Raw genomic sequence first — 27477 nt, 5'->3', positions numbered from 1 at the left:
ATACTCGCGGGAGTGCCTGTTTGCCATCGGTCAGGTAAGCCGCTGTTGTACCCTTCCATCGGTACATCCATTGCGAGGCCCGTACCATTGCCCCTGTAATGGGTGGGCTCTTGACTCTCCGAGTCCTCTCCCAAGGACTACTTCTCCGGTGACCCGCCGTATTACAGACTTTCCTTCCTCCTTGCGGATCCTGAACCTGAATGTCAGGTCTGCGCTGAAACACTATCAGAACATCTTTGACCTCATTGAGGAGGAAGCTCCAGACATCTTTGCCATGACTGAAACATGGCTACAGGATGCTGATACCGCTATTACAAATCTATCCTGCCCACCCGGTTATTCTATGTACACCTTGAACAGGTTGTCTAGAGGTGGGGGTATAGCTTTAGTGGTAAGGTCCTCCTATTCCTGTGTCTGGAGTGCCCTAAACATCTCTGGGTGTGAAAGTGCCTTGTTCAAGGTCTCTGTCAGCCCTGAGTTTACGCTGTCCGGGATGGTCGTTTATCGCCCGCCCGGCAGCGATGTGGCGTTTAGAAATGCTTTTCCCGACATTGTTGGCCTTTTGGTCGCAGACTGTGCCAACTTTTCCATCATGGGCGATTTGAACCTGCATTTCGACACCCTCTCAGGCCTGACAGTGCGTTCCATCTCCTCTGACCTAGAGGCCTTTCAACTTCCCCAGATGGTCTCCCAGCCTACCCATTCGGGGGGGCATATTCTGGATCCCCTGTTTACCAATCTGCCGGGGATTACAATCACCTCTATCTCGCCGGTGGAATGGACTGACCACTTTTTGGTGTCCATCCTATGCCCGGTCTTAGCCACCCCTTCCATCTCCTCGGCTAGACGGGTTCAGAAGAGGGCCTGGAAGAAGCTTAGGTTAGAAGACTTCCATCGTCTTCTATTAGAGGAGCCGCTGGGCCCGTTGACGGAGGTAGAAAAGGGGTATGACCTCTTCTGTTCCTGGATTACTAGGGCCTTGGACTCTCTGATACCTATTGTATCTACTAAAATCAACTCCAGAGAGTCGAGCCCCTGGTACGATAGTGCCCTTCGGGCCCTAAAGGGTGCCTGTAGACGGGCTGAGAGGGCCTGGAGGAAAACCTATGGAGCTGATCTAAAAGCTGCATACGCCAGGTCCGTCAAGCTCTACCATCGGGCTATCTGTCGAGCTCGAGCGGCTTTTTATGCCGCGGAATTCCGGAACAGTACTAATCCGTCGAAAGCCATCTTTAAGGCCGTAAAAGATCTTATGTCAAAGCGGACTACCTCTACGACCGTAAGCTCTCTTTCCCACTGTGAATCCCTTGCTTCCTATTTTCTGGGGAAAGTCCAAGCTATTTATCGGACATTCCCTAGCATAGGGTCCGGTCGGGAAAGTATCAATGGGACCCACCATCAGTCTACTCTGCTTGTCTTCCCCCCCCTTACCTTGGACGGGTTTGATAAACTTGCGTTGCAAGTCAAATCTGGATCTCCATCCGATCCAGTAAGGCCTGCTCTCTTTCGAGATCAGGCTTTTATGGGACGTGCAGCTGTATGTTCCCTCGTCAACCTTTCCTTGGAAACGGGAGTAGTTCCAGCCAAGTGGAAGCAAGCTGTGGTGTCCCCAATTATCAAAAAGCCCTCCCTGGACCCGGCCAAGCCTGAAAGCTATCGCCCCATTTCGTTGCTACCTTGGCCAGCCAAGATCACTGAGGCCCATGTCAACTTGGCCCTGTCTGAACATCTTGTACGGACCAATGCCCTCGACACCACACAAAACGGATTCCATGCCGGCCACAGCACGGAAACCGCGTTACTTGTGATGGTGGAACATCTCCGTGCAAGGTTGGATGCTGGTCAAACGGCGGCGCTTATATTGTTAGACCTTAGCGCCGCCTTTGACACGGTAGACCACAGCATCCTCCTGCATCGGCTTGAGGAGACCGGCATTGGCGGTCAGGTGTTGCAATGGTTCCACTCCTTTCTAGATAACCGCTCCTTCTGTGTTGCCATCCCTCCCTTCAAGTCCAATTTCCAACCGCTGGCCATGGGGGTTCCGCAAGGGTCCTCGCTGAGTCCCACGTTGTTCAATCTTTACGTGAGACCGCTGGCTGATGTCGCTAGGCAGTGGGGCCTAACTTTGGTCTCATATGCCGACGACACACAGCTGGCGGTTACTCTCAGCGGGGATGCGGAGACTGAGGCCCCCAGGTTTCAGTCTGGACTGAAGGCGGTGGCTAGCTGGTTGACAGGCAACTGCCTTCAGCTAAATGCTACAAAAACGGAGGTGATGGTTGTCGGTAAGGGAGTGGAGCTGTGGGGTGACCAATGGTGGCCCTCTGAGCTGGGACCCACTCCGACCCCGGTATCTGAGGTGAAAAACCTGGGGGTCTGGCTGGATGCGGGCCTCTCCTTTGTAGGGCATACTAAAAAAACTGCGGCCTGTTGTTTCGGTCTCCTAAGGGGCTTGAGACCTGTTCTCAAGTTCTTTGACGCCCCGACCAGGCAGCTGGTGATCCAGGCAACTATCATCTCCCGCCTGGATTATGCCAGCTCTCTTCTGGCTGGGGCTAACCAGGCCGAGTTAACCCGTCTGCAGCGGGTTCAGAATGCTGCGGCGAGGGCGATTGTCGGCCTGCCCAGATTCAGCTCGGTGGCAACTGTCCTTCGTACCCTACATTGGCTCCCTGTCAGGAAGCGCATCCTTTTTAAGGTCTTGTGTCTCGCTTTTAAGATTCTGAGAGGTATTGGCCCGGAAATCCTCTCCAGCTGTCTTTCCTTTTATGTTCCCACCCGCACCCTCCGTTCCCAGGGTTTGGCCCTTGCGGTGGTCCCCAGATTTAGGCTTAGTCGCATGGGTGGCCGCTCGTTTAGTGTAAAGGCCGCGTCAGCATGGAACTCCCTTCCTGTTGAAATTCGTCTGATGGAGGACCTCTTGACTTTCCGGAGGGCTTTAAAAACTTTCCTGTTTTAGCTGCTTTCATGTTTTTAGTTTCCTGTTGTGTTATGTTCTACCTTGTCTCTGCGCCGGGACGCCCCTTGGCTGGGGTATCTGTGCGCATAATAAATCAATATAACATAACATAACATAACATATGCTTGTTCTGCTTTGGAAGTCTTAATGCAGGCATGCGACTGCGACGCTGAAAAAAAGTTACCTGGAACCACATTTACATTTACAGTTCTACCCTGTTGGCATCGTTCATAGGTTGACTTATGGCCCATACTACTTTCCGTTAATGGGGTTTCAGAAATTATTTGCTAGTGTTGCTCTCCCTAGTTCTAACAGTTAAGCCCATGGGACGAGTTCCGCTAATTGTTTCTCACTTCTCCTTTACCCGCGATTGGGTCACAAATGAGATTGAATGATTATATATATAAATATATAAAGATATAAATATATATATATATATATATATATATATATATATATATATATATATATATATATATATATATATATATATATATATATATATATATATATTCTTTGGTTTTTTGTGTGGGTTGGTTTGTATTTATGCACTCCCATTGCTGTTTTAACGTTGATAACCAAGGATTCCCTGCCTGACAACAGTGGAAAAATCAAACATGGGAATCTTTGAATGATACCAACGCTGGACAATTTAAGTTAAGTTACTTTATTTATCCCACACATGGGCAGGACTATTCTATGTTCATGCCATTATGGAGAACTGGGATTGCAAGTAGGTAGCATTTCCTTCCAGAAGTATATACTTATGGTAGGTGGGGTGAACTGTTAACAGTGGTTGTTCTCTTTCCCTGTGGAAAACTAATGCTTGGTAGTTAGGAAACTTTATATTTACTTCAAAACAGATCATAACGTATCATGTGTTGAAATTGCCATTCAATCAATCAATCAAGGACATTTATAGAGCGCACTACCTACCCGTAGGGTCTCAAGGCGCTGGGGGGAGGGGGGTGCCGTTACTGCTCGAACAGCCAGGTCTTCAGCTTCTTCCTGAAGGAGAGGTGGTCTTGGGTCAGGCGCAGATCGGTCGGGAGGGAGTTCCAGGTTTTGGCGGCCAGGTAGGAGAAGGACCTTCCTCCTGTTGTCGCTCTTCGGATGCGGGGGACGGCGGCGAGGGCGTGGTTGGCTGAGCGGAGGTGGCGTTTGGGAGCGTAGAAGTTGACTCGGTTGTTGAGGTAGCTCGGGCCTTGGTCGTGTAGGGCTTTGTGTGCGTGGGTGAGGAGGCGGAAGGCGATTCTTTTGTTGACGGGGAGCCAATGCAGGTCTCTGAGATGTCCGGAGATGTGGCTGGTTCGTGGGATGTCGAGGATGAGTCTGGCTGAGGCGTTCTGGATCCGCTGGAGTCTTTTCTGGAGCTTGGCGGTGGTACCGGCGTAGAGGGCGTTGCCGTAGTCCAGACGACTGGTGACGAGGGCCTGGGTGACGGTCTTCCTGGTCTCGGTGGGGATCCACCAGAAGATCTTCCGTAGCATGCGTAGGATGTTGAAGCACGCCGAGGAGACGGCGTTGACTTGCCTGGTCATGGAGAGGGAGGAGTCCAGGATGAAGCCCAGGTTGCGTGCGTGGTCTGTTGGTTTGGGTACGGTGCCCAGGGCGGGAGGCCACCAGGAGTCGTCCCAGGCGGAGGGCGAAGAGCCTAGGATGAAGGCCTCCGTCTTGTCTGAGTTCAGTTTCAGGCGGCTGGTCGTCATCCACTCGGCTACCTCTTTCATTCCTTCGTGCAGATTGGCTCTGGCGGCGGCGGGGTCGTTGGTCAGGGAGAGGATCAGCTGGGTGTCGTCGGCGTAGGAGATTATGTTGAGGTTGTGTTGGCGTGCGATGGCCGCGAGGGGGCTCATGTAGACGTTGAAGAGGGTGGAAGGAAGCAAGGAAGCTTGCTACTTCTACTACTTTGTAAATCAGTCCATTTTCCTGCCTCATTCGTCTTCATCTCCGGCGGGAGAATGTACCCAAACAGATAACAGACCAGACCCCATGAACTACCAAGCAAAGAGTCAGAACCAACCATAGAAACCCAGTGCTCACTGAAGGAGAGTAAACTAACACTAGGACAGCCAACAGAACCTCCGAAGGGAGAGAACCACATAAGAAACTAACTCAGGTATGAAACAGCAAAGCAATAAAGAAAAACAAGCCAAGAGGTAGCTCTAACCACTAAAAAAAATACAGAGAACACTAAAGGGAACAAGCATGTAACACAAGAACCACACTGAACTCCAGTGGCGGAGAAAAGAGCAGACTTGGAAATCAAGAGGGATGCCAGTAAGACCTACCCCTAGGGTGAGATACGAACAACCCAGGCCCCATCCGAAGCAAAGCACACACTCCATCCTGAGAAATGAAAGCAGGTAAAAGCAGAGCACTAAGCACCACCACGACCACCCAAAAAGTGTCAAGGATAAATCTAGCACCCAGGGACAAGCTGACATTCCTAAGGCCACAGGGAATTCTGTTAGAACAGCAGACCTTGACCAACAAACCGCGCACCAGGCACCACTCCCAGGAGGACACTGGAAAGTACCAGACGAATCGCCAAATGCTGAAGGCATGAATCAATACATACCGGGAAAGAAGAGCCAAGTAAATCGTTTAGGAACACTTCAGTTTCAATACAACCCAACTCCTGTCTCAGAACACCAGTAGCAGTCAGACAGCTGGGCATGCATAGCTGACACCAGAGCCAGGATCAGCCTGCTGATGACACCGTAAAAGCAGGGAGTTCAACCCCTGGGAATCCAAACCGCATGATAATCGAACCGGGATGGAACGGACCTGAACCCCAACATCCACCAATAACCATCACACTAACAAGTCTTTCCCCATTTAAGAAGAGTAAGAACCACAGCATGAACTCTGACTACATTTTAGGTCAAACCCGGAGGCTCGTATTATGCTTAAATGTATTGTTTTAATTCAATAGGAGCCAGGTAATTAAATACTTATCAGGTAGGTAAAACAAAAACTGCGCATCCCCGCAGGCCTGGATGATGAACTGCAGATGCAGGCTACGTAGGTGTTACATCTCTATAATCCCCTCAATACTTGTCCTTCCTCTTTGTGGCTCGAAGCAGTCAGCCAGGGAAGTCATTTTTGTTTTCAATACATTGAATTTATTTAATATTATTGTGTTCCGACATAGATAATTACTAGCTTTGTTTTATGTTTAACTGGTTTCTATTTTTTATTTCATATCCTGTAACATTATTGACGGGCAGTTTTACGAGCCTGCTGCCTTCCATGCGGTGCGCACATTTGCACTCATTTTCCCCTCAGGAGCTGGGGACAGAACGGTGTGCAGCTTTTCAGCTGTGCAGGACGTTCAGGGATTTCCCTCAGAAGCATTTCCTCGTTCGTGCAGTCGCGCCCGTATTATTTGGCGGGCTCCTTCGGGACACACGTTAAGTCCTGTTTAAGGAGCCCAGAGTGTCTTTTTCAACATTGCCATTATTCAAAAAGAGCAGTTTCCTTCAATTAGTTGGTTTGTTTTTATGTACCGTTGATTCAAACAGACTGAAAAACAGTCGTCTGTCAGAGGATATTATCGTGTCCTGTGCTATTATATGCCTTTGCTGCCATCTACTGGCAAGTGGTGATTACAATTATGGAACAAAAGGCAAAACACATTGCTGATGAAGAAATGGACACAAATAAGGTTTCAAAATCCAATTTAAAACAATGTAAAAGTTCTTCCGTTTTCACAGCTGTGAATTCCAACATGCAATCTATTGTCAAGGACATGGACAGGAGTACGCACGAAGCAATTCTGGCCAGACCCTCACTGGTGGTGGTAGCAGTCTTCCCTGCAATACACAAAATTAAAGTCCTGAATCTTACAAGGTTCGTTTTCCAACTAAACCTTTCTAGAAATCATTTTCAAAGGGCTCAGTTTCTAATTCACTGGGCCAGTGACATCAGCATAACTATCTGCTAACGGGGTTAGTCAGCGCTATGATTGGAGATGGTTTATGTTTATCTCCGCAGGAAGGTGGTCTGCTACACGACCCCCTTCTAGAGAGGTAGAAAGTGAAGAAAAACAAACATATGGATAAAGAAACTAATTTTCTTATCTTCAGAAAGAATCTGAAGACAGTGCTCTTCTTGGAAGCATGGGGGCCACTGTAGTGGGTGGCGTGGTGTCCCTACCGGTGTTGTGTGTCCACTGTTAGCGCTTAGATACCTCTGGGTGATAAGGCGCTTTATAAAAATATAATAACATAACATAACATATCCTTTTCACTGATGATGATAATGACTCTGATGTCATTTTATATACTCCAGACACTGATTATGATACTCAAGATCAGACTGATTCCACTTGGTTTCCTGCCTCTAAACAGAAGCTAATGAAAGTTTCGTAGCTATCGTCACAAACAGGTGATGTCAATTCCCATATCGAAATACTGGATTTCTTCGGGGAACCCTTGTTAGACCTCTCATTGCTATATTATCCACTGTCCTAAGATTGGTCTACTTCTCCTCATGTGGAGGACTATATTAAACATAGGATTTGAACAACCCAATTAGAAAGAAACTAAAATCTGAATGCCCCAGACCTCTTGTGAGAAACAAAGTTCACACTACTCCTGCCATTGATCTGAAATGATTGTCCTTTCTCTCTAAATATAATAAGGACCCTAAAGGAGGTATTGACAGAGCAAGGTCCGCCTGTTAAGACAAACTTCTTGATGCAGTGGGTCCCGTGACCAAACTTTTTTATATGGCAGAACAAGCCTCAGAATATGGAACTCCCATTAAGCCCTTTAACTGAATACAGCCAGTTATCTGTTTTCTAGGCAACTCTAACTGTCCAATATTTCTGGTACATCGTAAAGGTTTTTTGATAAAACTAGACCCAAGTTAATAGAATTGGCTGCTAAGGAAATGGGCGCTCAGGCTAATGGCCGTTTATTTGGTGATTCCTTTATAATGGAGATTTCTAGATAAGTTAATGCACTCAGTTGTATCGACAAAGAACAGCTGTCTCCGCAGAAGGCTTTTGGACCTGTAGAAGAGGGGACTGTTCAGCAAGTCAGTTTCACAGCTACAGGTACCAATATCTAGACAATTCAGGTCAAACAGGATATAACTACAAATGGCCAACCTTCTATACTCAAAGACATTGCAGCGGGAGAGGGCGCCTCAGATATGCCAACAAGAATAGTAAGCATACAACCTATTTCCATTGCTTTGGGGGGATGAACCTCAAAATATTACCATGCTTGATGAAACCTAACCAAGAATCCTTGGATATTACAAACAATCCAAGACTACCACATGGAATTTTTCAACACTCCATATCTGGTCTCGCTTCCACACAAGAATCCATTTTCACATGCTGATTCTCTCCTCATAGATCAAAAGGTACAGGAGTTATTACTGAAACAGTCAATCAGTCCGACTTTCTTCCTTCCATCAGGTTTTAGAAGCAACATTTTTCTAGAAAAGAAAAAGAACTAAATAGTACGTCCTGCCATAAATCTTCGATCGTTCAATCAATTTATTCTTTACAGGAATTTCAAGATTGAGACCATTCTCAATCTTTGAGATTCTCTTCAGTCAATGGATTGGATGGTTCATCTGGATTTAAAAGATGCCTACCCTCCACATCAGAAGTATCTCCAATTCCAATGAGGTGAGTCCTTTTACAAATTCTCTGCCCTTCACTTTGGACTTTCATCCGCTCCTTGGTGTTTCACCAAGCTTCTCAAGCCAGTTATCACACTTTGCAGATCACAAGGCATTCAACTCCTTATTTACTTAGACTATATTCTGACAATATCACAGAAAAAATAAACTCTCGTCTTTTATCTTCAATGCACGATTACTCTTTTCGAGAATTTAGGTTTTAATATAAACAGAGAAAAATTGCTTCTCTCACCTGTCCAGTCTCTGGAGTTTCTAGGTTTCTTAGTAAATTCTGTGTCTGCTACTCTCCAGCTCCCCTCAGACACGTTGGTGATTATAACAAAGGAACTGTCTTTTCTCTTACACACTTAGACCATACCCCTACGCTACTTATCTGGTATATAAGGTATCCTGTCTTCATCCATTCAGGCTATCTCCCCAGGCCCTTTACATTATCGAGCATTACAAAGATTAAAACTCCGCTATTTGAGAAGAAGTCTCTCATACGCAGATCATATTTCCTCAGCTCAAGAAACCAAGGAAGAAGCCAGATGGTGGCCAGAAAACATACAGACCTGGAATGGCTGATCAATCTTGAATACAACACCAGATCTTCTTTAAGAATCCAACACAAGTTCATCAGAGTGGGGTGCTCATTGCAGCCAATTCTCGACTGAAGGTGCATGGTTGGAGAGAGAATCTTTAATATATATCTACTATTTTGAGCTTTTTGCAGGCTCCTTTGCCATACAATGTTTCACAAAAGACACAGTATAGTGTTCTGTCCTTCTCGGGATGGACAATCTCACCGCAGTGAGATATAGTAATCATCTTGGAGGTACTCGTTCTCATAATCTGGCAAACCTGGCCAAGCAGTTCTGGGATTGCTGCCTTTTTCATCATATTACAGTTAGGGTGGAGTACCTTCCTGGTTACCTCAACACAGAGGCAGATTGTTTTTTACGTCTCCTGAGAGATTATAACAATTGACAATTATATGTTGCTATGTTTCCGAGACTTTAGGCACCATGGGGTCCTTTCTTGATAGATCTGTTTGCCTCCAAGTTGATTGCGCAACTCTCACAATTCTACAGCTGGAGTCCGGACCCGATGGCTCTGGCATTGGATGCATTTCTCCAACCACTGAACAAAGGACCACCTTATGTTCCCCCCTCCCCTTCCTCATGATTTCACGTTGTCTGTCGAAGACACACAGGGAACAGTCATCCCAAGTTATAATTACTTCACTTTGGCCTTCCCAGTTCTGGATCTCCTGCAAATGTCAACAACTATTCCAATTCTCCTTCCCTCGTTTCTAGGTCTGCTGCACAATCCCAACAACAACTCTCACACATCCAATATTTTCAGGTCAGCTACGCTTGATGCCATGGAAGGTCCTAGGCTAAACTGGTCTGTCTCAGGCTTTTGTCAGACACTGTCTGTTTCAATGCAAAATCCTGGGCACCAGGAACTTCTAGGGTGTACAAGTCAGCCTCAAGTTCTTGGTCTTCCTTGGGTTTGGAATAACATTTGGATCCCTTTTCATTAAATATTGCTACCAAAATTAATAGGTGGGTAACTTAGCAGCTTCAGTTACGTCTTACAGAAGAGTCAATACAACTAGGTCAGCAGTTTCTTTACAGCATATTTATATTATAGGTAAGCACACCCACTCATCCACAAAATGTAAATGTAAATTGATACTTGTATAGCGCACTACTCACCCGCAAGGGTCTCAAGGCGCTTGTACGAATACCGCTGTGGAATCCATCCTGGCTTTCCCTGTGAGGCGTCCACTCCTGGGCACCCCCAAGGTGGAGGCCAGGCATCCTTAGCGTTGTGGGGGCCGTTGTGGAGATTAAGCAAGCTATTGCCCAGAGTTGCAGAGTGGGACTCCATGATTGGAATAGGCACCGAGGCGAGAATTATCAGGTCCGTGGAATTTTTGAGCCCAAGACCCGCCGAGGCGGGGAATTGAACTCTGGTCCCGGGCTAGACCTCTGCATCAGGGTCTGCCGCTCTAATCATTGAGCCACACTTCTCCAAACTCCTCCAAGTATTCCAACATCTTCTGAATACAAAGTTGTACAGGATGTTAATGTTGTGCTGAATATGTTCACAGGTTGGCCTGATAATGCCAATTTATCTATCAATGTTATATCTCATTTCATTAACACACATTTCTGACATCAGGACTTTGGATATTTCGGGCAGGCGATTTACTCCTTTGGGACTACACTTTATTGTCAAAGGAAAAATTTAAATTATGATTTCTTAAAAGAGTATGTTGCTTTACCACAGTCTTCAAAGCTGTCCATCATTTAATATCTTAAGGAATAGGAATACAGAACAGCTTTCCTCAGGAACACTTCCGGTCAATTACTCATTTTCCTTATTAAACCACATTCTAGGGAGTCTTCCCACACTCTAGCAAGATGCGCGAAATGGGTCATTTCCAAGTCGGCATTGATATTTCTATTTTTAATCCTCATTCTTCTTGATGGCCATGGCTTCTAAATCTTATTCTACGGGAGCATGTTTAGAGGATATCCTGGGAGCAGACAATTGGTCTTTGGATCCTACGTTCAAAATATTTTATGGCAAACCAATTACATTTGCTTCTTTTGCTGTAGTTGATTCACTTTAAAATGAGCAGAATACGAGCCTCCAACCTTGACATAAAATGCAGATTTTCCAATTAAACATGTAGGAAAATCCTAATTTTACTAAACACACGGAGGCACGTATTATCCCGCCACTGTAAATATCATTTTTTCTTTTTCACTCGCGCTCATTGTGATTATTACTGCCAGTGTCTTATTGCAGTTCCTCAAACAGTTGTTACACAACCAAATTCATGATATGGACTAAGTGGAACAGATGTTCGCGTTTTTTCTTCTGTTTATCTGCATCTTCTTCGTCATCTTCCCTTTGGTACTTGGATGACCAGCCTTGCGCAATAACAAATAGAAAGGACAACAATTGAGGATCTATTTATAGTGACCCTACCTGTGCGGTCTCTATTTGTCATTCATCATCCCAGGCTTGCTGGGATGCGTAGTTCTTTCTTTCCTGTCTGTTAACAGTTTAATTACCTGGCTGCTATTGAATTAAAGCACAAAAGAAAAGCATAAAACGTGCCTCTGTGTCTTTAATAAGGGAAAAGAAGACAATACTCCTGAAGTGACGTATTATTCCTATAAAACAAGTTAAAATCCACAGCCTGTCAGTTACTACAAATGGGTAACTAAAAATAGTGGTAGTTCGGCTGCTACTCTATACCACTGATGGCCTGCCACATCGCCAACAGACGCCCGGGCTCCTATAGATTGTATGGCATAGATGGTATTGTTGTGGGTGAGTAGCCCCGTAAGAGCAGATGTAAGCACTGACGACCAGTATTAGTGAAAAGGAAGTGCATCCCCAGTGTTATATACCCCGCGTGCCAGCGTTATATACCCCGCGTGCTTGTTGCATGCCGGCACTTTACCACCGCGTACCACTTTACTCAGAGTCTGCATTCATATGAAAAAGCACAATGTATCATGCATAGTTGCCGCACCTAGTTCGTCTGCCAGCCTCTTCCCATCCTCAGTAGGAATTAGGCGATCGTCCTCCAGGTCACACTTGTTGCCGACCAGTATCACTTGGGCGTTGTCCCACGAGTAGGTCTTGATCTGAGTCGCCCTGCGCATATCCAGGAGAGACAAGAGAATATTGTCAAATTCTTCAAGAATCTCTTCCCAGCACAAGGCACCAACAAACAGTCTCTTCCCAAGAAGGTCTAGTGTTGCAAACATCAATGCTTGTCTATGCTAAATTATGATAACTATGGTGTATACTTTAAGCACACTGCATTTCGTGAGCAGGAAATCATTGGGTGGGTTACACTGCATATTTAATTTTCATTTATGTATTTATTGAATAGTGTTAATAACTATCAAATATAATCTCATATACTATCACTAAAGCTTTTAAATGCTTTAAAGAATGCAACCAATTAGCCTCCACGCGCACAAATGTTGCAAGTACCAGTGGATCGCCCTGCGCAGCCCTGGGTATTAATACAGCAACTAAAATTATGCTAATCTCGAGAAGTTATGGGACATAAACTTACAAGAAGAATACATCCCTTACTGTGAATAGTAGCCCTGTTTTAAGGCACTCTTTCTGTATTTACAACATTGGTACAGGTGAGGGATGTATTAGTGGTACAGAGTAAAGTATTAAGATGTTTTTTTGTGATTTTATATGATATTATATGATGATTATAATAACTGTTCAATAAATGAGATATTTACACTGTATTGCCTTCAACAATCAGATCAATTCTTGTGTACGCCTTTCAACAGAATATCAGAAGAAACCACCATGTAACCTCTTGGCTGAGCTTGAGCTGCCCTGATATCCTCTGCTGGGGAAAATTAGGGTTGTATTTTCGAAGTAATAAAGTTTGATGTTACAGATTTGTTGGGGGTTCCATTTCAGGAATGTGTATGACTAAGGCATACATAAATGGAAAACTCTTCAGGCTTCACAAGGTGTATGGAAATCCACATGTAAATATCAATACAATAAAATGATTGTTTGGATTCAAAAATCGTTCTTGTGACAAACGCCTCCCCAGTCGCGTTCAGGACTGTAACGGGTGTGGTCTGTAAAGGAATGTAGGTGCAACGCGGCCTATTGGTGTTTTGTTAAGCCGCAGAGATGGCTCATTGTTTTGCATCATGTAAAAAGTTGATAACTTGGAATATCATGAAAGTTAAACTGAGTTTCTCTGCCATAACATGCTTAGAAAATGTTTGTATGTGTATTTATAGTAGAATGGAAGCCCAAGGGGTAACTAGGGGCCTGGTGTATCAGAAATATTTCAAACCACAGTGATTCCATCCCTATGACAACAGTAGTATTGAGATATGAACAAATATTATATATTGAGAGAAGTTTTAATCAAAATTAGAACATATATAGTGACAAGATGTATATGGAATTTAGGTCGGCCGGAAACGCTGTGCTACTTGTTGCTCAACCAATCATGATATTTAAGCATAAAGTAGAACTATATGTATCACAAGTCAAAAGTACCCACGTGATACAAATTAATCAAATATGGCCGGGCCCGTATTATATGTTGACGGCGTTTGATCCATTATAAATATAGGCTCACCATCAGGACGCATTTCAATTATATCGGTCAAGTTTGGGACATCTGAAATCAGTGTGGTCCAGCTTCTGCAGGTTCAGGTTGCCAGAGGTGTATGGGGGACTGCTGGCATCATAAATCCTCACATTGCTGGTCAAAATCGATAAGGGGCAGCCCTTTCTTGATTTAAATCGAACACGTGAGGATACTTTCGCAAAGCGGCCCAGCAGTTCTGCTCTGATCAAACGCATTGATCAATTCTCATTGTAGCGATGCATCCTTCATCACGGCTCCGTTCCAACCACTTTCCTTCCTTCACTTAAAGGAAAAGTACTCCCAAATGCCCAGTAAAAAAACATAAACTAACATTTAACTTTATATATTTTTGTAAAGTTTACCAAGGCTATTAGGGCTTACATTTCCTTTAGCTGAGGATGGGGAAGGGATGGCACAGCACCACTAAGAGACTGTCTTGCTTAAAATAAACAGAGCTGTGCTGCTGAGGAGGCGATTGACCTCTTGTTTAGTCAGATATTAACCCCTTCGATGCTGAGGACGGCCCCCAGCCGTCATGCACTACGGTGGGCATGTGCTGATGACGGCTGGGGGCCGTCATAAACCTGCCCACTCGCGATCCTGCCGCACAGGCGCAGAATCGCGGCTGCGCCCAAGGGGTTAAACAATAAAACAGCAGGTTAGACAGGCCTCAAGCACCGCCCTCAGGGGACGATAGGAGCTGGCAGCCACGGAGTGCTCCTTCTCTGCCTGTAATGCCAGCTGCAGCCTGCAAGTAGAGCAGTCTGATTGGCTGGGCAGTTTGCAAACATTTTACGTAGGACGCTAATACATGTATACATAACTCTAACATTTCATTACTGGGCATGCACCCAAGATACATTTCACCTGAAGAATCGCCCCTTTAGCTGCTTTAATGATGAATGTCTATGTTCCAGAAATCTGCAGAGCAGCAACTTGCAAATCAATTTATACTTTCACTAAGTTATGCTGCTGTATTGATTGTGACACCAGGACTTACAACCTAACTAGTTGCTTACACATTAGCTCTTTCCACCTACTACTTTGACCCTCCTCTGAGGTGGGCTTTACTTATCTTGATAATTGTAGTTTAACTATTTATGGATGTTAGAGAGAATTCTATGATAGTGAAGGAAAAGATACTTACATGTAATCTTACTTCACTGTCATGGGTATTCTCTACAATCCGTAAAGAGCCCTCATATCCCTGTTCCAGAGATCTGAGCAGAAAGGATTTAAAAGCACTGAGCCTTACCCTTTAAAAAATGTGTCAAAGGGAACTGCCTCACAGACGCTGTATTGCACGATGAGAAAGGTGGCAGCTTCTGCAATTCTTACATGTGCAGTGCCATTTTGGCACTGTTACTGCACAGTATATCAGCGGCTACATTTTCCCTGAAGATGTTCCTTTAGTATAGAGTATAGAATTTATATATTGGTGTTTCCAGCCAAATGTACATTTTGGTAAATATGGACTAATGGGTCATTTTTTATGTTAAAAAAGGTAAAAACTGCCTAAATGTGCAGCATACGGACATATTAATGAAAAATTATTTTATATTTATATAAAAATATAAATAATATACAGATATTAAATTAAATTTAGTTTGTAAAACATTGTTAATATTTATTTATAATGCATTAAAACTTAAAGTTATTTAAGGAATACATGTAAATGAATTTTATTCTTTTTGCAAAAATTAAAGTCCTATTAATGCTGTTTTTGAATATATTTTCATTGGCAAATCCTATTGACGCCGTTATACATGAAATTTCTTTACAAGTAGCGTGGAACAGAATACTTAGCAAGTCTTTCATAATAAGCAGGGCCACTGGATAAATCTAGAATCTTTCGCTACAAACTTTGTTCCCTTTTCTATCTCCGAAATGACTAATGTCAACCTGGCAGCCAAAAGGTTTGAGATAGCTATCAGCACGTCCCTTGACATTATTGCTCCTAAGAAAAAAACTAAATTCTCAAAGAAACTGTCCCCCTGGTACACCCCTGACTTAAAAAGCGAGAAAATCGCCGTAAGGAAAGCGGAACGCAAATGGAGACTAACAAAATATATTAATGACAGACATCATTACAAAACATTACATCACCACTACATGGAAAACATAGCCATGGCCAAGAGAGCCTATCTCGGAAACAGAATAAACCAAGCCTCCAATTCTCATAAAGAGCTATATAAGATTGTGAAGGAATTTACCAACCCACCCTCCTGCCTACCATCTCACACTGCCTCCCAGGAGTGGGTTGACTCCCTTTCAGCTTTTTTCGTAAACAAAATAAATGACATCCACAAATTATTCCTCCAATCGATAAACAGGTCACCACAGCAAAGTCCTGTTGAAACTCTCCCCAGGTATACCAACTCCCTCAAAGAATTCAGTACAATAACAGAGGAAGATACTGCAGCAACATTAAGAAAGATGAACTCTGGCTCACCGACAGACCCAGCATCCTCTCAGATTTGATCCAAGATTGGACTAGCTCTAATTCCAATCTAACCAAAATTCTTAACCTTTCACTATCACAATTCACAGTACCTTCACACTGGAAAGAAGCCGTTGTCAGACCGATTTTGAGAAAACCACCAGCTGACCATAAACAACTATCTAACTATAGACCGATCTCTCTTTTACTCCTGTTTGGAAAAGTAATGCAGTCAATGATTAATAACCAACCATCTAAACATCTAGAAAGTAACAACCTCCTAGATTCTTCGTAGTCGGGTTTCCGGTCTCATCACAGCACCGAAAAGGCTATGGTCGAGATAGTTGATAACATCAGGCTCTCTCTGGATGCCAGACAGTCCGCCATTCTGATCCTACTTGATCTGTCGGCTGCCTTGGACACCATCACTCATGGCATCCTTTTGGTGCGCCTATCAGAGTGTGGTGTCGAGGGCCCAGCTCTACAATGGATTAAGAGCTACATAACAGACCGGTCCTCTAAGGTACAAATAGGTGGTTTCTCGCCCAAAAGCCAGATTATTGACAAAGGAGTTCCCCAGGGATCAAATATAAGCCCTACACTTTTTAACCTATATGTGTCACCTTTGGCTAAAATAATCAGAGCACATGGTTTTGACACTGTGTCTTACGCCGACGATATGCAACTATTAATCACTCTCGGTCCTGATCACACCAATACACAACACAGATTTAAACTGTGTATGTCAACTGTTAACAACTGGATGTCTAACAACCATCTCCTGCTCAATGCGAGCAAGACAGAGATCATGCTCTTTGGTGATGCTCAACACTTCTGGTCCTACGACTGGTGGCCGCCCTCACTGGGGTTGTGCCCCCCGCCGAAGACAGCAGTCCGCAATTTAGGAGTGGTAATGGACAACCACGTAAATTTCGTGGTACGTATAAGCTACGGCCCAATGCGATCTCTCAGGAAAATCTTTAAATGGACTCCCCTTTGTTCTCATATGCCCCTTGTTCAGGGATTAATCATTAATTGCCGGGACTATGAAAATGCGCTGTTTGCATCTATAAACAAAAAACTTTTGTCCAAGCTTCAGGCTCTGCAGAACACCGGGGCTAGGCTGGTTTTAAATCTACCCCCGTTCTCCATCGGCTCCCAGCCTAAAGACTCTCCACTGGCTCCCTATCAGAAAGAGGATTAATTTCAAGCTATGTTGCTTGGTACATAAAACTCTCAACAATAACGGACCAATCTATCTCACAAAGAAACTGACCAAATACCAGCTGTAGGTCCTTCTCCAGAATCGCGCCTGAGCTATGGAACGCACTACCTGTTACAGCTACGCCTAGAAACCAACCACAAAACATTCCGTAATGCCTTCAAAACGTGGTTATTCTAACTCTCTGCCCTGTCCTTTTCTAGTTTTCTGCTTTTTCGACTAGCGCTATGAGACCTATGGGTGATTTATGTGCTCAATAAATATCTAATACATACAAACATACTGGAATTATACGATAGGGAAGAACCAAAGTATGAGGCAGCATTGACAAAATTATGTGGCAACAAAACACAAAATATGCAGCATATTGCAGCACATCTTTTGATAGTATTACTTTATTATTTTGTCATCTGTACACACGTTAACACTGTCTGGGCAAATTATTCAACTCATTAGTTCCAGATTAACGCTCAAACAAAGGAATAAGCAACTTAAAATTGACTAGGCAATATGTTTGAAGGCTTTTCAAAGAATGGCAACCCGCTTTTCCTGGCTTTTTAGAAACTTGTGATCGGTTTGAGATAGAAACAATTTATTTGTTAAAATCAGCAGATTATACAGTAGGTGATGGATTATATGGCAAATCCGACTAGTTGATAACTAAACAGAAAACACAGAATTGCAAAATGCAAATGACAATGTGCACTTACTTTCTTCGTTGGAAAAGATAAACTCAAAACTCCCACTAACCCTCACCTCCTCCAGCAGCCTGTATAAACATTGTGTCATATCAATGCGCTCAATAATATCAACTATATAGGCCCTTAAGTCCACGACATCTGTCTAAAATAGGCCATTCACAGCTTTAAGGAAAATGTAAGAACACAGCAAAGGGTATAACTATAGACTATAGTATTGTATTGTATTGCAATTGCATTTATATAGCACTAACTATGCCTGACGAGACGTCAAAGTGCTTTTTCGGCATGTAGCACGCTACTCCAGAACGCATAAAGGATTAGTGTGGATGTATGACATTATAACGCATGCTTTTACAACGCATGCTGTTACAACGCAGTTTTTACTACGCATACCTTTACAACGCATTACACTTTGGGATGCTTGATGGTGAATAGTTTAATTTACTATTCCAACTCCAGTCCCCATGGACACTAGGGAAGGTGTTGGATAGTAAATTAAACGTATTCCCTATCCTAGAGCGCCCCCCAGTGTAATGCGTTGTAAAGGTATGCGTAGTAAAACCTGCGTTGTAATAGCTTTGCGTCGTAAAAGTTTCGTTGTAAAGGATGTTTCCCATTAGTGTTGAATTAGTACAGTAAAAATATTAAAGTAATTTGAGTGGTGGAGTAATGAAGGGATTTAACTTCTTCCATCAGTAAATTCCAATCCTCTGCTATAAAATGCTTCATCAAGCCTGCCTGCTCCTCACTGTAGAGTTGGATACTCTCAGATATCAGCCAAAAATATAAGACTCTACCCCAGGTCTCTACTGCGGGAGAAGAGGGGCTCTTACAGTTTATCATAATGCTCCTTTGAACCAAAAGTAGTGCTAAATTGCTAAACTTATTTGCAGCTGTGTCAGTTTTGGGCCGAGGGACGAGCCTCGGTATTATGGAGTCTAGAGAATTGACCAGCGGTCAGCCTATTGTGAGGGGAAATATCTCTATAATTTTAGTCCTGTACTGGGTTAAAGAATGGCAAGTCCAGAGCATATGGGGCAGATTGGCATCTGATTCATGACAGCGGGGACAATCCGAATTCGCACCAGGGTATATCCTGCTAATATGTTTACGTGTCATGTATGCTCTGTTCAAGATGCTGAACGGGATGTATTTTGACATTTTATGTGGGTATCTCAATGCCCTTTGCCATTTGGCATAAAAAAAATAGTCGAGAAAAATCTGATTCCCACTTCGAGCTAAGGGAAGTCCTATTCCGATCATTGCGTTGTAAATGTGCTCTGTAGAACCCTTTGATCAGATGACTATCCCCCATGGTCAACAATTTCTGATACACTTCGAGCGTAGTGGGCTCCAGGAGTAAAATTCTAAATACATCTCAGAGCACTTGCTTGATTTATATGGAAGCAAGGAAGTGGTCAGGGGGTATCTCGTAATCATTCATTAATGTTTTGAACTCCATCGATTCATTATTAGTAAATAAGTCACATACCTTGGATAGACCTCTTTCAGCCCATAAATTAGCCTGGGCAGTAAGGATTCCAGCTATTCCGAATCGGTAATCCAAGTAGGAGAATAGTGTGGAGCATTACAGCAATGATGCTATTGACAAGGCTGTAACACGCAATGGGTGGGGGGGTGCGCAATGGTTGGCGTCTGGGAGAGAGTATCAAAAAGTGGAAGAATCCATATCTATAATTGAAGGTGCTACAACTTTTTTTGACAAGGAATGACTTGCTAGCCACCTGGCCACCCATTAAAGCTGTGCCGCTGAATAATATTGTTCAAAGTCAGGGAGGCTGAGGTCTCCAGATTCTACAGGGAGTCTAAGGGTGGAAAGAGTGACTTGGCATATACAGCCATTACATAAGTTTTTCTGAGCATTTAATTGAGGTCTTTAACCCCTTCCCTGCTCATGACGAGCTCAGCTCGTCATGCAGTACACTGGTCATGTGCTTATGACGAACTGAGCTTGTCATCAACAATGGGAATCTGAAGACTTCAGCACCAAGCGGGAATTGCTGTAGCATTCAAGGTGTTAAAAAAGTAAGTAGGGAGCAGTGGAGTAACGGGATGCTGGCGAAATGATACAATAAATCCAGAAATCCCACCATCTTAACAAATGCTACCCCGCACATCACCGCTAGGGCAAGAAAACCCAGTATGAATTGCACTCGAAACGAATGGGGCGCTCTCCCTAAATTGCCATCCCTAGGATCCTCAATAAAATGGTATTCATTAATTTCCAGATCTCTAAATGACATGGCCTTGTGCTGCAAATTCTTGTTGATCTGTATGTGTGAAGGTATTACATATCCTAATGTGAAAGGAAAGATGCAAGATTTGAACCACTTCACATGCAGTCCTGAGATTACAGAAAAGCCCTCCAGGAGCTGCCTAAGAGAGGAAAGGTCTGTTTGTGCGTCTTTAATGCGGAGCAGAGTATCCACTGCGTATATGGACACTAGGTGCAGCGTGCCACAGGTTGGTATTTTCCATTGTGTTTCAAGGAGTCACAGTTTGACAGCCAGTGGCTCCAGGACAAATAGCAATAGGATGAGTGCCCCTACCCAGGAAAGAGTCAATTCTACATTGCCCTTCAGTGACCTCTGCAGTGGAATTTAAAGTTACATTGATTTATACATTTAAATAAACCTGTTAAATTATTTTATAATAGACTAAAATGTATTTAAGTGCATATGTGTCATTGTTAGCATTAAATTAAATGTACATATACTTTTAAAAAGTTGTTATTTTAGGTCTCTGTCTCCAATATTTCTGAGGGAGGGTGTTACAGTGTCAGTGGTTGATCAAGTGTCACGGTGGACTCACTGCAAGTATGAGCCGGAGTACATTTACAAATATTTTGGATAATTTTTGGCCATAATTGGGCCAGATGTATCAACATTAGGAATAATGATTACCTAATTGCGATTTCCTATGAATCACCATTAGGTAATCACTATTCCTAAAGTATGAAACTCCAAGAGTTTCATTTAGTGATTCCTAGGGGGTCGCAAATCGACCTACCTCATGAATATTAATGAGGTAGGTTGCAATTTGCAACCCCTAGAATCACTGGAATGGTGGTCTGCTGAGGTCAGCAGACCACCTTGTCAATGATTGCTCTTCAATAAAACAATAATTTTTTTCTAAATGCAGCCCGTTTTCATGAACGGAAAACGGGTTGAGTTTAAAAATGAAAAGTTTTCTTTTCAGTTTTTAAGAGCAAGCAGTAGTCCATGGGACCAGTGCCTGCTCTCAAAAAACTTTTCCGCCACCATTCCCAAAGGGGAAGGGGTCCCCAAGGGACCATTTGCAAATGAGTTACCACCAACTTGAAGTTGGTGGTAAAATGCAAATGTTTCGCGACTGCATTCATGGTCACAAAACATTCATGCATACCGCTACGATTCGGTATTTGAAAGGGACGCCTTAAAAACACCCCTTCCAAATACAGAATCGCGAACCCATTTTGCGATTCAGTAACAGGTTATCGAATTGCTAAAATAGGGTTTGATACATGGGAAAAGCCTTTTTTTCGTTCGCTAATGGGCAAATTCTGTGAATCGGCCTGTTTGGGAATGCAACATTGTTTGATACATGTGACCCAATATCTTTTGAACCTCAATTTGTGAATAGGAATGGGCTTAGTTTTTTGTGAATGAATGCATGACTCTCCCTAAACCACTCCTCAGCCCTACCTAAATCCATCCTTACTCCTCCATAAACCCCTCCCATTTGGGTAGTAAGTTGTACCCATTCTTCAGCCATTACTCCGTCCCTCCAATATTTACTACCAAAAAATAGGCACACATGTGATCTCCGCACTTTAAAGATAGGAGAGGCAGAGTCCTAAGCACATAGGTTAGTGAACAGCATTTTGTAGTATGTGAGTAGTACTACTATAGCACTACTGAACCTGATACAAAATGCAGTTTGTGAGTAGCCCCCAATGATTTTTGTGCACTCTCAAAACAAAAAACAACTAACAGCTCGATCGTCCATAAGCAGTTATCATGAGAGTAGACCTTGTTTGAGTCTGAAAATGGTAGTCAACAGATGAAAGGTGGCTATTTAACTTTTGCAGAGTGGCAGAAGCTACATTTCATTCTAACGTTTTCTTTCACGATTGATACTTTGTGACAATTTAACTATGTGCATTCTTATAAAATGTTAGTCTTAATGAATAGATGAGAGGCCCAAGTAGCTGGGGTACACTTTCAGCAGTAAAAGGAAACAGGGAGCAGGGCCGGCCCAAGGCATGTGCAAACTGTGCACCTGCACAGGGCCGCCAAACCCCAGGGGCCGCCACGACGAGGATCCGTTTGTGGCACTGGCAGCCCCCTGGCAGGATTTGGCGGCCTCCGGCTCCGACCCCGGCTAGCAATGGCAGCGGCCGGCGGCCAGCGCCGTTGTAGGTTACCTGCTGTGCTGGTAGTAGTTTCACTTTCCAGTTTCCCAGTGTCAGGCAGCCAGCAGTTTGGGTCCCAGGGCCGTCAATCTCTTAGCACTACAAATGACGTGACGGCCCTGGGACAGCCGCCGCGGCGCGCGCTGCCTGTGCGCAGTGGGCAAGCAACTCACTGCACGTGCACAGTGCTGCTAACGTTACGCGGCGTCACGCCCAGCGGTCACGAGTGGTGGTGGTCTGGACTCAGGTCACGAGACGAGAGAGTGCGTGCGTCGTCACAGCCATCGAGAATAAAGAAAGAAGAAGTGTTGTGTTCATTACCTGCGCACCACCACCGACAATCTCACAGAGAACACCTGCTGTGTGTCCGACTACTCCGGTTCGTTCCCCGACCCTATTTGGAACTGAGCAGGTCTCAGCGAGCGGACGACAGCGCCGGACTTGCACCACTGCACACTGCAGGTATATAGACTGACATTGCACCGGGGCGGGGAAGAGGAAATAAAGTTTGCTCCAGTACATTCCACATGATTATTTTTGCACCGGGGCAAAACAGAGACCATTTCACACTGCTGCTCTGTGTGGTTACTGAGTCTACATAAAAAGAAACAGAGCTTTTAAAATAGGCTATTGAACTGGGCACGTGCCTGTTGTTTTTGGCATCACATCCTGCTGTTGTTTAGTTGGATAAAAAGTGTTGGGTGTGTGGCGACAATAATTATTAATAGTCAGTGTCACTTAAATTGATATTGGACCTTTCCCAAGACATTTGACCTATTCCCTCGTTGCATACTTCATGGTGTGCCATGCACTTCACACATAATCACTCACTCGTGTAATATGTCCAATGCCCCACCTTGTCATCATAATGAACACAGCACAATCCCGACCTTTACTTTTCATTGCTATTTGTTGATATCTTAAAAACGTAATGGAATAATTGAACGTGGGCTCGTGTGTTGCATTTATGAACAGTAATGTACCAGAACACCATGATAGCAGCTCAACCGAGAAAGCGTAAAACGCACAGTAAATTTAGGCGTGCATTAGAATCAAACCTCCCCTTCAAAATGACTCTACAATACGTAAATTAAATTGAATTCCATGTTAATTACTTGCAAGAAATGGAAATCGTTATGGGAATTGTAAGACCTGTTCGTTACAATAACATTTTGCAAGCCAAATATGTTACAGATGGTTGAGAGAGTAATGACTTGGATATATATTTAAATGACAGTAAAATAGTCTTTTAAAAACAAAACTAGTTTGAAGCAAAACAAATGTTTCATTTCATATTACAAAAGCACATTAAATAATGTAACATTTATTTAGGGATTAGGTTATTTTCGTGCCCCGAGGACTGAGTGCCTGCTGCTGACGATAGGGCCTCCACGTTGCCCCAGGAGTCCTCGGCCGGTGGCCTCCCCAGCAGGATCTCGGTGCTGGACAAGCCGGGGCATTCCCTTGGCATATAGAGTTGAAAAGGATAGTGGTCTTTACTTGCCTCGTGAAGCAGAGCACCGGTAGCGAGAAGCTACGGGCAGCGCAAAGGAGCATTGGTGACCTATAACCTCATCACATATTAGACCACAATAAATTCAATGAATCGATCTGAATATTACAGGCACTGTTGTGTGCAATCATCATGGGACGGTGTACACATTAAATGTTGCTGGTGCCTTAAAAGCAGTAGTCGTGAACATGTTGTGTTACTGTTTGTAAGATCAGCACTGTGCAAAAAGTCGCTTTGACGTTCCTCCCCTCTGGTCCTCTGCTCGCTGGCCTGGTCCTTTCTTCTGGGGGAAAAAGGTCCTCTCTCGACTGTCTGTCACTGTGAAGACTTCCATAGCTTTCTGAATCACGTATTTTGCCTGGATTAGGCCTCGAACAGTGACTGAGTCACTCTTACAATGAAACTTGAAAGCCTGCCCAGTAATGGCTGAAAATGGGGCTGAGGGACCTGCGAGCCAGGGCCAAATAAGAAACGTCTTGATTCTGCTCAATGTGTGGTATGGTATTTATGTTTTTTAAGACTCATAGGGTTCATTTCAGAAAGGCTCACGTAGTGACATGAAAGATGGCGATGAATTCAGGCTCCGCTTTTTATTTCCAGACCATAGCCACGTTCAGAGAGGTTTTATCATGGGAGTAATGATTAGTCTAATACCAAATGTGTAGGATGTAGTGATAATTCCCCTGTTACCAATGTTCAGAGACGTAAACAGCATTACAGGACAGTAAGTTAGGCATTGCATCCATGGTAGGTGGACAGTGGTCATGCATGGGTTAAATGAAACTGAAACAACAGTAATCATGTCTGATTGTATTGTATATGATCTATAGTACACACGTAGATACATGCATGTGGAAAGCTGGTATCCTCTCGTGAGGGGGTCGGTGACACCATGAGTTACCCGCACCGGGTGACACCAACCCTAGCTAGGCATTGCATCCATGGTAGGTGGACAGTGGTCATGCCATGGGTTAAATGACAACGAAACAACAGTAATCATGTCTGATTGTATTGTATATGATCTATAGTACACACGTAGATACATGCATGTGGAAAGCTTGGCGCGCCTAGTCTTTTCAATGCCCTTTATTCGGATGTTGTCTTGGTTTTCTTTAAGGTTCTTGTCATTTTGTATTTACAAGCCCCTTGTGCGACCAGTGCGTCACTTTTAATATGGGAAAAAGGTGGTGCACCAGCGGCGCAATGGGCTTGTAAATAAAATAAGCCCCAGGGTTTTTACTGGTATCCTTGGTGCATGCGGTAAGTCGTGAGGGGGTCGGTGACACCATGAGTTACCCGCACCGGGTGACACCAACCCTAGTGACGACGCCACTGTATATAGGCATAGAAATCATAACCACATTTAGACTTGGCCCATGCAGTCCGAATAGGGCATGGCTACTTCCACTAGTTCCAAAAATCCGTAACGATTTCTTGGAAAAACTAGTCTTCAGCAATCAGGAGGGACTTCCCCTTGCTTGAATATTGATTTATCCAAGAACTCATGGAGTTTTCAAAGAACTGCGAGTCTTTAATGACGTTATTATGTCCAACGTTACGTCAAACTCTGCACCTTCAAGGTATAAATATGCCCACACTTGCCCTAGCAAACACACAGTGCTTAGGAGCAGTTCGACTATCTACTTGCTCGACGCAGCTCCGAGCTCGCTACAGTAAGTGCAGAAGGAGACGACCCTGCTAGCTGGCACACACAATTAAGTCTAGTATATTCGATAGACACCTAGTCAACAAGTCCTACGTCAATTCTATAATATATGCTATTCCAATGCGCAGAGCCTATTGAGAATATAGGAACTACACAACAACGTGACCTATCAGAGTCCTAATTTCTTTAGGAAATATCCTTTGATTTGGTAATTTGTGGTTTAAATGAAAATGACACATCAAAATCTTTCACCAGCCGCCACTGCTGATTGCCTTCTTTTTTTCCCTACCCACTGTCAGCCCAGCCCGTTGTATTGGAAGCAAAATGAAGAGAATTCGAGTACACAAATCTGGTTCTTCGAAACGAAAGAGAAAGGTGGCTCAGCAGGCTTTCATAGCGTCACAGGAAGGAGCAATCCTGATCTTTCTCACCCAAGGGAAACCTAAAGATGGAGAATCCTCTGGCCAGAGTACTGCTGATGCACTAGGTAAAACAGGCGCTGACGACCATAAAGAAGAACAAAAAAATTATGATAATATCCATGAGCAGGATACTCACGAGCAGACCAATGAAAATGAACAGGGTGACTCCGACATTGAATCAAACATGCAGCAATTACCAACTCAGGATGAGGATCCTGACAATAGACCCTCAGACAGAGAAACTGAAACATCATTCATCAGTCTATCAACATCTGGCATTCTGGAGGAGGTTCAGAGTTTACAGGCGGATGATGCTGGTAGTGAAAAGGAAGCCAAAGAGCAAGACCATGTTACAGACCTGTGTTCTGAATATGATTTATGTGATTGGAGTGATCCTGCTTCGTGGCCGAACTCTCTTACTGACGCTCAACGTGTTCTTCTTGTTGAAAGGGGTCCCTCCAGAGACCCAGATTCTAAAACAAAGTATCCAAGTGATGAGCACTCAAAAAGTAAACGTCGTTTTTCTGTTACCATGTTCTCACGGAAATTAAGGAATGGTGAAATTATAGATAGGCGCTGGCTTGTCTATTAAAAAAAAAATAATGCAGTATTCTGTTTTTGCTGTAAATTGTTTTCTGACGCAGGGATCAAATTTACTAATAATGGAAATGACGACTGGGCACACATGCACAGTTGTCTGTCTGATCATGAATCCTCTTCAAAACATATGCGGGCCGTCAGTGCCTGGGCTGAATTAGAAAGAAGGTTAAAACAAGGACAGACAATAGATAAAGAACAGCAGAGGTTACTGCAAGTGGAAAGTGATCGTTGGGGCAAGGTCTTGGAAAGGATCATATCCATTCTTCATTTTCTAGCAGAACGAAGTTTGGCTTTTCGTGGTACAACTGATACTTTGTTCAAACAGAACAATGGCAATTTTCTAGGTCTTGTTGAGCTGCTATCCAAGTATGACCCATATATGCAAGAGCATGTGCGTAGAATTAAATGCGCTGAAATCCATGCCCATTACTTGGGCAAGAATATTCAAAATGAAATCATTAATCTTATGGGAGCTTCAGTTTTGGACAACATTATTGCAAAAATACACAAGAGTAAATATTTTTCTGTCATTTTGGATTGCACACCTGATGCAAGTCATCAGGAGCAAATGACGATGGTCCTTCGAATTGTGAACGTGGAAACAATGCCAGTCGAAATAAGTGAATTTTTCGTTTGATACTTGCCTATTGAAAGCAGCACAGGTGCTGGTCTCACAGAAGAATGTTTGCAAAAACTGCAGGAATTGCAATTGCCG

The 27477-nt window shown here is 43.8% G+C and overlaps 1 protein-coding gene across 3 annotated transcripts in view; it reads right to left on the bottom strand.

The window, feature by feature from the left end:
• The window catches only part of RAB3D (RAB3D, member RAS oncogene family), a 214395-nt gene that overhangs the window by 21783 nt on the left and 165135 nt on the right, over window positions 1-27477 (bottom strand). For all 3 annotated transcript variants that reach the window (XM_086962793.1, XM_086962807.1, XM_086962801.1), the window contains exon 4: window positions 12165-12289. In XM_086962793.1, coding sequence (XP_086818919.1) covers window positions 12165-12289 — 125 coding nt within the window. The remainder of the gene's footprint in view (window positions 1-12164; window positions 12290-27477) is intronic.

Source organism: Lissotriton vulgaris, chromosome 1_1 (assembly GCF_964263255.1).
Source record: "Lissotriton vulgaris chromosome 1_1, aLisVul1.2, whole genome shotgun sequence".
In the NCBI taxonomy this organism is placed as follows: Eukaryota; Metazoa; Chordata; class Amphibia; order Caudata; family Salamandridae; genus Lissotriton; species Lissotriton vulgaris.
The sequence above is the reverse complement of the archived record's forward strand: the minus strand, read 5'-3'. Positions and strand labels throughout refer to the sequence as shown.